The sequence below is a fragment of the Taurulus bubalis genome, assembly GCF_910589615.1.
Source record: "Taurulus bubalis genome assembly, chromosome: 19".
Taxonomy (NCBI): domain Eukaryota; kingdom Metazoa; phylum Chordata; class Actinopteri; order Perciformes; family Cottidae; genus Taurulus; species Taurulus bubalis.
The window spans coordinates 20284190-20300753 of record NC_136607.1 but is presented as its reverse complement, the minus strand read 5'-3'; the positions used below and the strand labels follow the sequence as shown (position 1 = coordinate 20300753).

Genomic DNA, 16564 nt, shown 5'->3' with positions numbered 1-16564 from the left:
TGCAACTCTTTGTCCACCAGGTGGCAACGTGGAGCAGAAGTTGTGTCCTTGCTGAGGTTCACTCAGTGATTATGTGCAGGCCCACATAACACAGCAACATGGAGACTATGACCAGTTATTCAAAATGCACTTGCACTAACTTCTCTCTCTGACAAGCCAGACACTGTTCCCTTTAATAAATAATATCAAAACAAGCCTTGCACAACGCACAGGAAGCTTTAGCCGGCTGCACCTAATGATCTGTCATGTGATCTGAGAGGCTTCTGCTGACTCTGCACTACTCCGTTCTGCAGAAGGAGGGAGTGCAGTGTGTGTGTAGATGACCAAAAACAAAAAATAGCAGGGAATTTAAGAAGTGGATTTATTAGAATTATGATCGAATGAGCTAATCGTTCATGATCCGGTGAATCATTATTCATGGCAGCAACTCATCTGCTCTTATCCGTCTGAGAGGACGACTGGCGCTACATTCCGTAGCATCCAGCCTGCTGACAGGTACTTTCTGCTGACTTGAATAAACACACTATTCCCCCAAGTGTCCAAAGTCAATCTGGGGCCGGCCCTGTCCCGGTTCTCTCCGTGTATCTGCGAGCAGGGAGGGCCGGGGCGTCACGGCACGCCGGAGAGGCACAAATATGTGCTGAGGTCACCGCTTTTACAACGTTCGGCAGTTTCCTCTCGGCTTTCTCAGGAAACCAGAGGGTAGGTGAGGTGCTTGGCCAATATTTCTCCTGAGTAGAAAGACTTCCTGTTTTGTTTTTTTGAGGGTAAGGGAGGGTTGTAACTTGGAGCTGTGTGGAAACACTTGTGGGACAGCCTAGGCTTTACGGTTAATGTACCCATGACATAGACTGTCATCATGTGCCTGGCAGAATGTGATGACGCTGCTTCCTGCTCTTGCCCCGCTGATTAATGCTGGAAGGGTCAAGAGCAGTGAAGCCAGTCGGGAGTTAAAGGAACAGAGAGGATAACATCTAAGACTACCTCAATTATGGACTGGAGATAAGTGGCTATGAGGCTCTGGTTGTGCTGGCAGCCGGGCTCCAGGATTCACGCCCTATAATGCTGCATGTTTGGATAGCGGCCTTCCTGTAATACACGGAGGGAAGGAGCTAGTTAGCCTCTGTCAGCGTTCTATCACAAAAGTAAACCCTCTAACGTGCACGTGCTGACTTGTGCCGCCTGTAGTCTGTTTCTGGAAAACAAGCTCTGAGGTGGTTTTACACGAGTAGCACAAGTAGCATCCAACATGTCCTCCTGTGTGCAAGTGGGCGGTTGCACCCATCTAAACTGTCAATGAATCACATTTCAAAGAAAAGGAAACCATCCTTTTAACCTCTCGTCATCGGGCGGTGATGCAGGACCAGAGACGTCATTGACGAGAAAGGCTCCCTTGTATTTATCATATGCAGTGTTCGCATATTGTTGCTATGATGTGTAAAAAGGCTCACGGCACAGTATGAATGGCAAAGGCCAAACGCAGCGACATCGCTGCAGATACGTGGATTTCTCTTCTTGGGTTCTGCAAATCTAAGCGAGTCTGATGATTTTAAATGTGTAATCAGAGGTTATGAAAAGGATTCATGCCAGTGCTCGGCGGCTGAAGGGGAAAACAGACGCTCAGCTCGTCGGTTATCTGGCTTGTGAGGAGCTCGTCTCCTAAAAAGTCGCCTCAGTCAGCAGAACACAGGATGCAAAGGCAGGAAGCTCGTCCTTCCTCTGTCCCTTTCTGCCGCTGCTCAGCTTACTAAAGCTTACTGCCAAGCAAGACCACCGAAACCAAGACCAGGGTACATCGAGACGGTGACAAGACCAGACCAGACCATAACCAGGACCAGACCAGACCATAACCAGGACATAACCAGGACCAGACCAGACCATAACCAGGACCAGGACCAGACCATAACCAGGACATAACCAGGACCAGACCAGACCATAACCAGGACCAGGACCAGACCATAACCAGGACATAACCAGGACCAGACCAGACCATAACCAGGACCAGACCAGACCATAACCAGGACCAGACTAGACCATAACCAGGACCAGACCAGACCATAACCAGGACCAGACCATAACCAGGACCAGACCATAACCAGGACCAGTCCATAACCAGGACCAGACCAGACCATAACCAGGACCAGACCATAACCAGTCCAGGACCAGACCAGGACCAGGACCAAACCAGACCAGTCCATAACCAGGACCAGACCAGACCAGGACTAGGACCAGACCAGACCATAACCAGGACCAGACCAGACCATAACCAGGACCAGACCAGACCATAACCAGGACCAGGACCAGACCAGACCAGACTAGACCAGACCAGTCCATAACCAGGACCAGACCAGACCATAACCATAACCAGACCATAACCAGGACCAGACCAGACCATAACCAGGACCAGGACCAGACCAGGACTAGACCAGACTAGACTAGACCAGACCAGTCCATAACCAGGACCAGGACCAGACCAGACCAGTCCAGACCAGTCCAGTCCAGACCAGTCCAGACCAGACCAGACCCCCCTGTATGACAACATGTGCACATGCAAACATTTGTCACTCCTCACAAAAAAACACAGAAAACCAATGAGGATTCCTCTCCATGCCTGTTGTTGCCATGTGTGTGTGTGTGTATATATATAAAGTGCAGCATGAGAAGTGCCTCAGAAGACCGTGCACAGGTGAGTTTGACGTGTTTTCTATGAGCAATCACAGTAATGATGTTCACCTTTTAAACTGAGACCAGGTGGTTCCTACGAGCTCTTCAATAAGCGGTGAGTGAGTCCTGCAACAACCCAGTGCCACCAGTAACATTAACACCAGCCAGTTGTGCTGTTAGCACATCAGCTGAGGCTTTTGTGAATGCTCTGATGTGTTAAATTAAAGTTCATGTCAGCCGATGGCTCGAAACTATTTACAGAAGTGAAAGCGACCTCTCTGACATCATCTCAGCCGATCTGAAGAACGTGTCCTATATGTGTGATGTTTGACTTTATTTTCCCAAGGAACGGTGGCCATCCCTGCATCTACTAACAACCTGCTTCGTCCCTTAATTATCCCACACAAACACACAGTAATGCTTCTGCAAACACGGAAACAAAACACTTCCTGTGCGACTTGAGGGTTTTCTCTGTGGGAATGAGTCCAAACAGTAAATATAAAAACTGTCATTACACGGCTGGACCTCTGTTCGGAACCCAAAAGCAAAATAGACATTTGTGCTGAGGGTGACGTCCCCTTTGCAGCCCTCGGTTGACGGTAATTGCAATAACACAGAGTGCATGGCAGAGGAAATGAAGCGCCGGCTGGTCTTTCAAAAAAATAAAGTGCTGCGTTGGCAACAGTGTAGCAGTGTTCTCTTCTTCCCTCTCACTCCTTCTATGTAGTGATGCCATACAAAGTGAGAAGGTGATATGAATACGCTTTTAAATTTGGGTTCATAGTTTCACAGCAACGTTAGAGGCAACTTCTGACAAAATGTTGAGCAGCCAGGAACCCTGGCTCCATCTCTCCCTTTAGTGAAATGTATACTGTTTGGAAAAACAATAAAAAGCTTGTAGCGGTGCCTATTTGTAGACATTATCTAAAGTCTAGGGAGCAGGGACTCACTTGGGAGGTCAATGTACTGGAACATTAAAGCTCCAATTACTTATTTTTTTGGCCAGCAGCAGGAAGAAGCTGTTAAGACAACGTCAGTGCTTCACCTTCTTAAAGGAACAGCGTGCATTTTGGGGGCGCTGTTGGCAGAAACGGACCAAAAACACTCACAAGAAAGTTTTATTCGGTGTACAATCACCTGATGGTTGTATTTTTGTGAGAATGAGTCTTTTACATACAGACCGGTTCTCTTCACCGAGCCGTCCTCCATGTTTCTACAGTAGCCCGGGAGGGACAAAGCGAACACCAGCTCTGGATAGGAGCCGTTCTCCTCCACGCTTTGCACACGGGAGCGATTTCAGTTGGTTGCAATCTGCAACCTCAGCTGCCAAATGCTGCACACTGCACCTTTAAGTTGAAGCAGCACACTAGTTTTACACATGAAGCAAACAACGGAGCGGCACATAGCACTCACAACCACCAACACTCACTCACAACTTCTCACTGATAACAATGTTTTGTTCTCCACCAACTCAGATCTGTGTTTGCGTGCGACTCCCTTTTGGCATCGCTAATGTTGGGGGGAAATAAACCAAAAGTCATATTTATGAAATACAGAAGCGCTGCAGTTGCAGGCGCCAAAAAAAACACAACAACAAGCTGAAAGAAGCTATAACGCTTCAACGAGGCTGACAACCTGTGTGATACACAGTCATTTGATCTGTTTTTATAAAAAGAATATTTTAAAAAGTATTATTGCTGCTTTAAATTTGCGATGCCAAAAGTATGGAAGCCCGTTTCCGCAATGTGATTAAAAATTATGATCCTGTAAGTGATAATTAAAATAATAATTAGAAAGCTTTTTTTTGTATCTCATAATTATGACTTAACTATTTCATCATTTCTACTTAGTATCTCATAATTATGAGATAATATCTTATAATTATGAGAAACTAAGCGGAAATTATAAGATACTAACTATCTCAAAATTTTCACTTAGTATCTTACAAATCATAATTATGAGAGACCATCTCATAATTATGACTTACAGGATCTTAATTGTTTTATCACAGGTGTGAAAACGGTCTTCCATACATTTATCTCTTCTATGCATCTTTTTTTTAAATAATAATTCATTTTAAATTTTTTATTAATAAGACTCTGTCTTGATGATGACACCCGAACGTTTTCCAACATTATTCTACGCATCATCTTTTTATTTTTTTTATTTCCTGCACTACTTAAAGCCGCGTGACGGCCGCGTCTTCTCCTCCGCGTAAGACCCGCCCCCTCTCCCTCTCTCGGCCGCGAGCAGCGCGCTCCGTCTGTCAGTCAGCGTAACCGGGCCAGTCTCTCTGCCGCGTCTCTCCTTTCTGTCCGCGGCGTTTAGCGGAAAACATCTGACTCCTTTTGCTCGTTTTTCCGAGAGCTGGGCTCCAGTTTTTTTTTTTTACTCGTTTTCATTTTTTTCTTCCCTTCGCTGGAGCCGCAGAGGCTTCACGCAGCGGAGCAGCAAACAGAAGACCTGTGTTTCTCGACAGCGGGGTATCAACAGCTCACTGCGCGCTTTCACACAGGTAACATGTTGCATGCGCGCGTTAATTAAGGAGCGAGGATTCACAGCTGGTCCGTGTTTGTGCTCATGTCGGGGGTTCGAGGCTCGTCGCAATAATACGCAGCTGCGGGGTTGGAGCTCTGCAGCCTGAACCTATGAGCTGTTCTCCATAATATAACTCTCCTCACCCGCATCCCCGTGGGAGGTGAAGCTTCATTCCAGGTTTAATTCCTCTCCTGCCTCAGCTGTCTGGAGAACAACCAACGTGGATCTGTGCCGCGTAAAGCTCTCTGCTGGCTGTTAAACATCTTCTCTCTTTGTGTTTTCCACCTTGAGACAATATTTGATTAGTGTTTTTTAATTGTGCTTTATTGTTTCCCCTGCACGTGCCTGTGTATCTTTGCATCCTAGCTTTAAGTGCAGGGTAACTTTCCTCCTCGCCTGGCCGTGTTTGGCCTTTGTGCGCAGGCCTGCGGTGTTTCACCATCTCTCTCCGGCTGAGTCATTCCATGATTTCCTCCAGATGTGCAGTAGTTTACGTTTCCTGACGGCCCAGGATTGTGACATTGCTGCCCTTGCACTGCAGTTATTCTGCTGACGAATATAAAAAAAACCTTGTGCTCTGTGTGCGCGTGCGCGTGTGTCGTGACACCGGTGGACGCGGTTACATTCGTTTTAATTAATAAAAGCAGCTCTTTTCCTCCCCATCGTTCATCTGGTAGTATTTAAGTAGTTAACATGTAATCATTTAACTCTAATCTGCACTGAAATGCTGACATGTCACCTTTTTTTTTTTTTTTTAATTGTATTTTTATTAGCCTTTCCTGCAGCTAGCGGGACTCTGACACTGTTTACTGAACATGCGCAGTTATGCGTCACACGGAGCGTCCACCCATGGCATCAACAAGTCTGTAGGCGGACGTGTTTGTCCTACACTTCCGCGCACGTATCTGTGCGCGTGCGTGTGTCTGCGCAGGAATTTAAATGTCACCTGGACGAGGCGTGCTGCTGGATCCTGACTGCTAAACGTGTTTATTGTTGTCCAGCTGCACGGTGCAGAAGCTCCTGTGTGAGGCGACCCCCATTCAGACTAACAGCCGTTTTCATATTTTCTTGAAAAGGAAAACATGCTCAATTGGAAATAATCCAACTATTTTAGGACAAGTTTTCAATTACAGAGCCTCTGTATACTGCTCTGAGGTCGGATGTGCTTTTGGAGATGGAACAGTTGCACTCAATGACCCGAAAGTGTGCGTCTTATCTCCTCCTGCATGGCTCATTTCCTTTATGAATCAGATTACCTGATTGATCGCATCATAAACAACACCTCATAGATGGTGACTTTTTAATTTGTTTGTGCATCCTTACTATCTTGACACTCTGGATTTGTGTTTGGATTCTTCCCCTTTTTTTTTCTTTTCTCTCTTGGACATTTAATTTGACCCTGATTACACATTTTAGGACGGCTTGACATGGTTGTGGGTGAACGATCGCTCTGTTTCCGTGTGTTGTTGCTGAGCATCACGAGGTCCTGCGCTCTGCTAGCGTAACATTAACCCCGGGATAATTGCTCAACCTTTGCCCACTTTCAACCTTTGGTCCCGTCCTATATGTGCAGTACTCGCAGCCTCGACGTGTCGCCGGTGTAGCCTATGGTGCCGGTCCCAAAGGTGTGTACGGGACGTCCCACGCTGGCTTGGTCGTGCAGAACGTCCGGCTGATTGCGGGCGACTGTTTCCACCTTTTTGTTGCTCGTTGTTTGAGTCTTTAAGTGATAAATGGAGACGCAGGAAGTGTTCCAGGAGCTGCTGTGACGTCGTTTCTGCCTCATGTGACATCACCTTGGGTCTCCTGCACGGTATATTTGACAGGAAGTGACTGAGCAGGACTGTCTTCATCTTTTGCATCATTCATTCACCGAACAGCTGACGCATCAGGGTTAAAGTGTCTTGCTATGCTTCTCCATCTCAAGGGCGCTCCTGTAAATGTTTACTGTGTATTGTTTATGATGTGCAAAACCTCCTTAGCGGCACCAAAGTATTTTAATTGTGTCCCTTTTTTACTGTCTGATATTTAGTTTGCAGTTTCACCAAGAGCGTTAACTTTATCACCTTTTCCTCTTTTGTCTCTTGTAACACGCACTTCACTTTTTCTGCTCCAGACAAATAAGACAAAGCATGTGTGGGTGTTGAGTCATCTGTCCGGTTGACCTCGCTGCCCCTGAACCCGGCGCCGCGGCCTGCTGCACCCCTCCCTCCCCTCGACTGTCCACTCGCTCCGCACCATGTCTGCAGAGGTGTCGACCAGCGTGCCCGTCGTCGTCGCCGCCGACCCCGGCGTCGCGTCGCCGCCTACGGCCTCCACCGGCACCCCTCCCACCACCCCGTCGACGGCCAAGGTCCCGTTCAAGAAAGAGAAGAAGAAAGGTGACCTTCACGCTGCCGTCCTTTTTGGTCTCATGTGGTAGACATCTTAGTTTACTTTTGTATTTTGTTCACAGCCCCAGAGAAGACCGACGAGTTCCTGCTGGGCAGGTTTCAAGGGGACGGCGTGAGGTACAAGGCCAAGCTGATCGGCATCGACGACGTCCCGGAGCCCAGAGGAGACAAGATGTCCCAGGACTCCATGATGAAGCTTAAGGTGCAGCATTTGAACCCGGTGCTGCTATACTTGTATTTCACTGAAAATATTTTAAAGATGGGATCTCTGACGCTTTTTCTAGTAATATATCATCTGTGTGGTGGATGCACATTTGCATCCAGCTGCAGAGGGCGACTCTGTGCACGAACCTCTGCGGCTGCAGAGCGCTGCAGGACAGACTTGTTCTTGTGGGCCAACCCGGAAGTTGGCGTCGCGCTTGTCCCCAAAGCCAATGAAATGATAGCGGCGAGTTTGGGATTATTGCAGAAGTTAAGATCTGTGACGAGCGTTGGGCTATGAAAGAACTAGACCCCATTAAAACCCATTGACCTCAGATGAAGGAACCAGGAGTGCCAAAATGACTCATTTACAGCTTTTAGGACTCATTCCTGCAGCGCTCTATTGGCTTTAAATCACAAGTCATGCTGCGTTTACTTCCAAAAGAGAGAAACGGAACATATTTTATGAATTCGTCACCAGGGCATGGCGGTGGCTGCTCGGTCCCAAGGAAAACACAAACAGAGGATCTGGGTCAACATTTCCATGTCGGGCATCAAGATCATCGATGAGAAATCGGGGGTGAGTCGCGCCGCTTCATTCCGTTGCGTCTCGTCAGCGCCGCGGCGTTTAAATGCTAACGGTGCCTTTTTTTTGTTTTTGTCACTCAGGTGATTGAACAGGAGCACATGGTGAGTCGGATCTCCTTCATCGCCAGAGACGTGACGGACAACCGGGCGTTTGGATACGTGTGCGGCGCCGAAGGGCAGCATCAGTTCTTCGCCATCAAGACGGCACAACAGGTAAACGCCCCTTTTTTTTAATTTAAATTAACGGGCACACAAGCTCACGCAAAAAGTGCAGGAACGACAGTCGATGTCTCTGTCCGCTTGCAGGCGGAGCCACTGGTGATCGATCTGAAGGATCTCTTCCAGGTCATCTTCAACATGAGGAAGAAGGAGGCCGAGGCCTCTCAGAAGGTAACGGGTCCAGAAGCAGTCGACTTTAAACTGGGGGAAAGTTTAGTTTTTCTTAAATGTTAGACGGTGAGAACATTTTCTTCGCGAAAGAAAAGCATTTGGTGGTCATCCGGGGAGGCGAGGGCTGTTTTCGCACCTCCTGCGCCTCAACACTGCCTCCCTTGTGTTCTTCCGATGCATCACATCCTGAGACATTCCATTGATGTGACGCGTGCCTCAGTGAATTAAGAAAATAAGTATAGTCATTAACAGTCCACCTCTTGTTTGCAGGGGGAAAATGGCAGCGCTGTAGTTGAGGTAAGCACTTGGAAGCTCTCGTGTTTTCCCCCAAACTGTTTCTCTGACTCCGCCCCCTCACCCTTGTGCTTGTTTTACAGAATGGAGGCGTCGGTGTGGACGGCGGAGTAAAAGCTGCTCAAGTACGTCGTCCTCCACATTAAACAGCTCTCCTCTGATTGATAGTGGCTGGATAAATACAGTATGTTTCTGTTTGTTTTTTTACATCCAGCCGCTGGAGCAGTTTGACCTTTTCGGAGACATGTCGACCCCTCCAGACATCCAGTCTCCAAATGTAAGCGTGCGGCCATGAAATGTTCCCTCTACTGGGCAACATGGTGGCGTTGCGCTGACCGCTAGCTGGGTTTCACAGCGTTGTACTTTTTAGGCTTCTTGCTAATCGTAGGAAGCTGAAGAAGACTTTTATCCATTATTTTTTTTTTTAAATAGTAATTTGATGTGGAAAATCATAATAGTTTGCTACATACCGCCTCTTAATAAATGTTTCTACGATCTGATTTTGTAAACGATGGCTCCACTGAATAACCTCAGCACCTCCCAGATCATTCCATGTGCATGAACTCAATTCTCAAATGGTCACAATCCTATTGGTAGTGAGTTTGTCAGCTTTTCATGAATATGAATGTTAGACTTTAAAAAGGATCTTTTGAGAATTGACTTCATGCACTCGTCTGTGTACCAATCTCATTGTTTTTTTTTGTCAAACCCTTTAAAGCTGCTCCAAGTAGAATCCATTAAAAAAGACTTTTATTTGGCTTTGGTGACACCTGCAGGTTTACACCGGTAGTGCTCTCCGTTCACTCGCTGGGTTTCAGGTCAACAAGCTTTTGCTGACTTCTGCATATTTGAATCCTTGGCTGTTGTTCAAGGAAAGTGAGAATTTAGCACCAACTTCATTTGTCATGTTGGAAAATGGACTCTAGACTTTGCTTCACATGCATGGAATGTAATATGCCAGTGCTATTCTACAGGGAGCAGCTTTAAATTGTCTTTCACACCATGTGATTCATTTTTGTTAACACGTGTGTTTTTCTCCTTCTGCAGAACTGACTCATAAATCATTTTCTCTCTCTCTCTCCCACTGTCCCTCATGTTAACCAGGTCTCTAATGATATGCTCTTGCTGGACTTTTCCGCTGAAGTTGACAGCAATCAGAATTGCATAAAGGGAAACTCCTTTCTAACTTCCTGTGCCCCTGACCGCAGGGCATCTCCCCAGACAGAGAATCCCTTTTCCTCCACATTTGGCTACTTTCCAACCCCAGACAGTGACCCTTTCAGAGACGACCCCCTTTCCAAATCACCCGCTTGGTCGGAACTCGATAACTCGCGGATCTCAAACGCCGTCGCTAATCCCCTAAACGGCACGGCTGGCAACGCCTGTAAGACGATTATTAACGGTGGTTCGAACGGAGACGCCGAACACCTCGGCGAGCAGATGAACGGCTTATCCAGCGAGACCATGATCCTCGCTCTCAGTAACGGACAGTGGCCACTAGGGGGCACGATAACTCAGGGCAGCACGATCACCATGATGGACGGGAATGAGTCCGGGTCGGCCAAAAACCCCTTTTTTGACTCTCCTCTGACCGGCGCCCCCGCCCCTTACGGCGTAGCGCATCACCCACAAGCCCCGCTGACCCATAGCCAGGATTCAGTTGTCATAAGCCCGCCTCCGCAGAGCTCTAAGGCCGGACGAGGTCGAAGGAGCGCAAAGGTGAAATTCAATAGCTAGATGAACGCTTTGTAGAGTTGCATGTGTGATGCCTAAAAAAAAAAAAATGGGTTAATGCATATTTCCCAGAGCATCCTTGGGTTGCTAACCTCTCCCTTTCTCAGCGTTTGGGTTATGCACTGGTGTCTGGTGCCACGAGGCGGTTAAGATGACATGCAAGGCCTGTGATTTAGAAGTGTATTTAAGGGTTGGATCCGCTCCGTCTTCATGCATGCACCGGTGCTCACTCGCTTCTCTAACTGGCTTGAATAAATGACACTTTTGACAATGGACTGTACCTTTTTTATCTTCTCTGCTCTAAATCAATTTTTCTAACGTTCACGCTTCAGTGATAAAAGCACTGGTAAGTGGCAATGCATGCGTATCAGTCAATGTTCATGTCATACTGTAGCATTTATGGTCGTGTGTGTGGTGTGTGTATGATATTCATGTTCTATTTTCTGTGAATAGTCCACAGCAAATGACCTGTTTGGAGCAGAGCTATTTTCTGCTCCGGTTCACTCCGAAGGCTCGTCTTCCTCGGGCGTCTTTTTCAACGATACACCTGTGAACTCCTTAGCCGCTCTGGGTAATAAACACACCGGAGGGCAACTTTGTGTCCTGATGGCATAATGTTTTGTCTTTATATTCCTTTTTTGCTTCTTTATATTTAGGTAATCTTCAGTTGGGGCCTCCAGCTCCTACAGGCATCCCCTCTGCAGGCGTGTGGGGCGCCTCCATGGCGCCTCCTTCAATGTTCCCCATGCCAGGAGTGGCTCCGGGGTCCGCCTACCCGCATCCAGCCGCCTTTGGTGGCCTAGCACCGCCGGCGGTCTGGGGCGCTCAGGGCCCGTCTCAGTTTAGTCACGCTCCTCTATCTCCGCCCCGCCTCAACTGGGGCCAGCCGCCTCCAGCCGGGCCGCACGGCGCTCCCGCCTGGGGTCAGCCCGTCATGACCAATCCTTTCCAGCCGGGCCAGTTCCCCGCCATGGGCGACCCGCACGGTCCGTCGCGCCCGCCTCCCCGGCCGCCCGTCAAGGAGGCGCCTCCGAAGGTAGAGAACAGCGCCTTCACGGCGTTGGACCCCCTCGGTGATCGAGAGAAGAAGAGCGGGAAGGACATGTTCAAGGACTTCCAGATCGCCAAACCGCCGGCCATCCCGGCGAGGAAAGGGGAGCTCGCGTCCAACGCCGCCCCCGGAAGCGGCGAAGGCGGGGCCTTCGATCAGTACTTCAACAGCAAAGTGGGGCTGGTTCAGGACACCGCGGATCACGACGACTTTGATATCCATCAAATGTCGGCGACCGTTAACGGTAAAACCCACCGGACGTGTGCGCGACTGACTTGCCACCGGTTGTGTCCTCTGTTTTTAATGCGCCCGTTTCGATTTGTTCCCAAAGCGGCGCCCATTCTCGCTGCAGCGCCGAGCTTCAACCCCGGCCTCCTCGACGCCGCCTTCTCCACCGCCACCTTAAACAACTCGGCGCCGGCCCAGGGGCCCAACCAGGACATGTTCGATAACGCCTTTGGGGCCCCAGAGTCCAGTCTGTTTGGAGCACCGCCTGCAGCCATGGTAGATATTTATACAGACGCATATTCACACCATATCCAGACATAATTTGTAACGCGTGACCTTTCTGCCCCTCAACCTTCCAGCAGGCTGCTGCCGTTGGTCAGTCTGCGGGTTCAACAGACGCTTTTGGAGATCCTTTCGGAAATCCCTTTGCTTGACCATAACATTGTGCATAAGTAAGTATATGTTGGATTATTCCTTCACTTGCATAATCTATAAAGGATAAACACTTATTAAATTGTTTTTCTCTGTTCTCGCAGTTGAAATGGAGATCTTCACATCGAATAACATCTTTGGGACAAGCTGCTACAACGTGCGCGAGACAATCCAAATTTTCTAACTCTTGTCCCTGACCCACCCCTTTTTCTTTATTTTTACACTTCTTGATGTTTTTGCCTATCCAATCAGTAGTTTCCTTATTTGTAAAGACCACTGATCTAAGAAGTAAATGTTATGTCCTGATCTGCTGAAGAAGGAAATGTGGTGAGAGAGAGAAGGGTTCACTGCTGATGCTGTCTGTTAAATAAATAAATGAATAATTAAATCTTAACGCTGCGATGTGTTGTCAAGTCATTGCCTTCAGACAGATATAGATGTTTCTATAAACTGTCTGTAATCCATATCATTAAACTATATATCAGGCAGACCATGAGATAGATAGATAGATAGATATATATATATATTTTTTTTTTTTTGTGTCCAAATCCATCATTTCCTTTAAAAAATGTTTGCTCAATTCATGAAATATATAGTTGAATTCTATAAAACTTATGTTTTTTGCACCTCAAACCCTGACTGTCAGGTGGCGGAGCTGTCTGCACAAATGATCAGACTATTAAAAAAAACATGGTATTTTCATGATTTAAAATAAAGGAATATGGCATGCTTTTATTAATGAAACATTTCAAATATCCAATGTTTACGAATACCAATAGTTTTAAGGTGTTGAAATAAACTTTTTTCCAGAAATTGATCACAAAATATTCTATCAGGACCCCAACTGACATCTGTGGAACGATTTGTAGATCTCTGATATATTGATAAAACATATCTAATTTTAACTTACTTAGGTATTGATGGTACACTTTTCATGTCAAGTCATACAACCAATGTAAAACTAGAAACATCTATTTTATCATAAAACTCTTTATTGTATTTACAAAGTATATAAATTAAGTTGCTAGCAAGAACAAAAGCTAATGCTAGCGTCCTACTTTATGCCCATTTAATTTGAAATTGGTTGTAAAACTCAGGCAACGCAACCAGATGTCAAATGTCACAACTGCAGAGTTGAATTGTTATCTGACGTTCATGATTATTTATTACATTTTTCAAATGTTTAACAGTGTTACGATAAATATATTATACACGTTCAAACCATTTTCATGATAATATTGAATATTCTTTTACTATTTAAGGAACCACTGTCAAGTCAAGAGAAATCAGCACATAAACGTCAGGTGGTGCAGCCAACATTTTAAGTTAAAGCAATAAATAAAAGGTTAAAATGAATAAATGGTTGCTGAATATGATGTGAAGAACTATTGTATTGAATGTATTACTTTCTATATTTGTATTGTGTTTCTCTACTTAATTGTAAAATAAAATGTTAAATATACTAAATACCTAAGAGAACCAGTGTCAGGCACTGTAGACACTGTAGACAATGTTAGGAAAATATATACTTAAAAAATAATAATAATAAAAAAAAAATAAGTAGTACTATTTTTAGCCTGTGAAGTAAAAGAAATATTGCTAAAAACTATTCAAAACACTATAAAAAGTTAGGTAACAACTGAGACTTGTTAAAGCCTAATGTTGCAGACGAAGATATCACTACATCAAATTTTTTTTTTTTTAATTACCTTTTTAGAAGCCTTATTCGTCATTGACCCATATATGGTCAATGACGAATAAGGCTTAAAATATGTATATATATACATATATATATATTTATATATATATGTATATATATACATATATATATACATATATATATATAAAGGTAATACAATGTTTAATAGCCACCTAATAGTGTATAAACCCTAAAAACGGAAGAAGTATTAAGATATTCAGCAACAGTGAAAAATGTGCTCTATTACAGCAAAAAGTACAATCAGCTAAATACTTCTATCAAAAGTAATCATTAATCGTGTGTGTGTGCGTGTGTGTGTGTGTGTGTGTGTGTGTGTGTGTGTGTGTGTGTGTGTGTGTGTGTGGAAAAAATCAGATACTGGCTCGTGCGTGAGGTCTTGCCTCATCCACGGCTTTACAGCAATCTGACTACATTTCCCACAACCCCCCTTGTTTTTCGCTAAAAAAAAAAAAATACCGCGTCATGAAAAAACATGGCGGCCTAGTGTGTCCATGGAGTCCGCTACTTGTCACCCGTCGTCGATGAAAGAAAGCTTATTTCTCCCAGCAGACGACATCCTCCTGACCAGGTACGTGGACGACAGATCGATAACACACGGAGACGATATTAAATGATAAATATATTGATCTCGGGTTCACAACGTTAACAAAAAGGACGCTCCAAGTCAGGCAGACGTGCGGATTACTGGTGTTGTCATGCGAGTTGGAGCTCAGCTTTGTGCACTTTTTTGACTTTTTTCACTAGTATTGACGCTTTTTTACCCTTTAGTTTTGCGTTGTATTTCCTTTCTTTACGGCAAGGCTTTACGTGCTAGCTGCCAGGTGCGAGGACACCGCCAGGTCCGCACCAACAGTCGGTTTCCCTGAAGCAGCTGCTCGTGCTACAGCTACAGTGATGGTACCAGCTTAGCTACGTGGCAGCACTTTGTGTTGCACTTAACGAAGTCACTGTCAAATAAAGTCAACCAGAACACGAGTTTATGCAAGAAAAACTAGAAGAAAAAAGTGTTTTTACACAACAGTAAAATCCTCCTTTCATACAACCAAGAGGTTGAGTGTGACTTCAGGTTATGTCATCATTTAACTTGTTCTGCTCTGCGTTGAGGTTGTTTTTAATGTGTTTTACGGTGATTCCTTCAAAGATAAATAATCAAACAAATTCGGCAGCCAGGTTGAACCTGGCATTAAACCACAAGTTTCACAAACAGTTAAAAATATGTGTGTGTGTGTGTGTGTGTGTGTGTGTGTATATATATATATATATATATATATATATATATATATATATATATATATATATGTATGTATGTATGTATGTATATATATATATATATGTATGTATGTATGTATATATTTGTTTTTATTTTATTATTTATAACTATATATTATTTATTGTATTTTTAAATATATATATCCTTTTTATAAATATAATTTCAATATAATTTTATAAATATATTTATTTTTTATTAATATAAATCATTTTTCTTTTTTATATATATAAAAATATAATATATATATTTTTAAATAAATATATATATTTTTTATTAATATAAATCATTTTTCTTTATATTTATTTATATATATATATATATATATATGGATGGCAGCAGTGGTGGGAGTGGTTGGCAACGATGCCATAACACCGCCCAACAAAGTGATAATGATGAAATGGGGTGAAATGTATACGCACACAGACAGCCGTTGTAATTCCTGTCAAACTGCATTCTGGGAGACGGTTTGCATGTGTGTGCGTGTGTGTTTTTTTTTTTTGCTTCTATCCTGTATTTATAATTGAAGAAACATTCTTAAATCACGGATGCAGTCAGATCTGTTGCCGTGTGTTGCTGCTGTACCTAAAGCCCTGTTCTCCAACAACACCTCGGGTTCACGATCTCCGAGTAAAGTCCGTAAATCGTGTTTCACTTTGAGCTCGTTGTAATCCCGATGCCCCTTCCTGTGTGTTTTCAGGGCAAAATGTTTCGTCGGCCGAGATTTAGCGTTCGGCCCAATGTCGGCACGGCAGGTAAAACGCCACAGGAAGCTCCTTCGGCGACTCCGGAGGCCGGCGAGGCCCCGAAAGACGACGGTGAGAGCAGCGCTGCTGCTGCAGTGACGGACAACCAGTCTGTGGTGACGGCACCGGAAAAACCTGCAGCCTCGGGGTGAGTGCCGAGCATTAAGTAGCATGATTACCACTTGTTACGTGTGACAGATGCATAACTGTCCTCACTACTGTTTAGGGATGGCAATGAGCAAAATGCGGAAGGTACCGGCTCCTCGGCAGCAATCCAGAGGAGGAAGCGGTTTTCCATCAAGCCCAAAGTGGCCCCAG

At 45.1% G+C, this 16564-nt stretch overlaps 2 protein-coding genes across 4 annotated transcripts in view; both read left to right on the top strand.

Annotated features, from left to right (window-relative positions):
• The first annotated feature begins 5047 nt into the window (after positions 1-5047).
• On the top strand, positions 5048-12901 carry dab2 (DAB adaptor protein 2). 3 transcript variants are annotated; one of them, XM_079235578.1, is made up of 15 exons: positions 5048-5179; positions 7319-7583; positions 7658-7797; positions 8278-8376; positions 8466-8597; positions 8691-8774; positions 9045-9071; positions 9152-9193; positions 9283-9345; positions 10173-10787; positions 11256-11373; positions 11459-12097; positions 12185-12357; positions 12444-12533; positions 12618-12901. In XM_079235578.1, the coding sequence occupies exons 2-14, from the start codon at positions 7442-7444 to the stop codon at positions 12513-12515; spliced, it is 2346 nt and encodes a 781-aa protein (XP_079091704.1). In that variant the 5' UTR covers positions 5048-5179; positions 7319-7441; the 3' UTR covers positions 12516-12533; positions 12618-12901. The 3 variants fall into 3 exon arrangements, with proteins under 3 accessions (XP_079091704.1, XP_079091703.1, XP_079091705.1); XM_079235577.1 differs by having other exon boundaries at positions 12441-12533; XM_079235579.1 differs by lacking the exon at positions 10173-10787 and having other exon boundaries at positions 12441-12533.
• A 3305-nt stretch (positions 12902-16206) lies between these two features.
• Positions 16207-16564, top strand: part of LOC306751637 (uncharacterized protein) — a gene marked incomplete at its 5' end in the record, with an annotated part of 13573 nt that continues 13215 nt past the window's right edge. The window contains 2 exons of the mRNA XM_079235251.1: positions 16207-16394; positions 16473-16564. The exon at positions 16473-16564 is cut by the window's right edge and continues 551 nt beyond it. Coding sequence (XP_079091377.1) covers positions 16207-16394; positions 16473-16564 — 280 coding nt within the window. The remainder of the gene's footprint in view (positions 16395-16472) is intronic.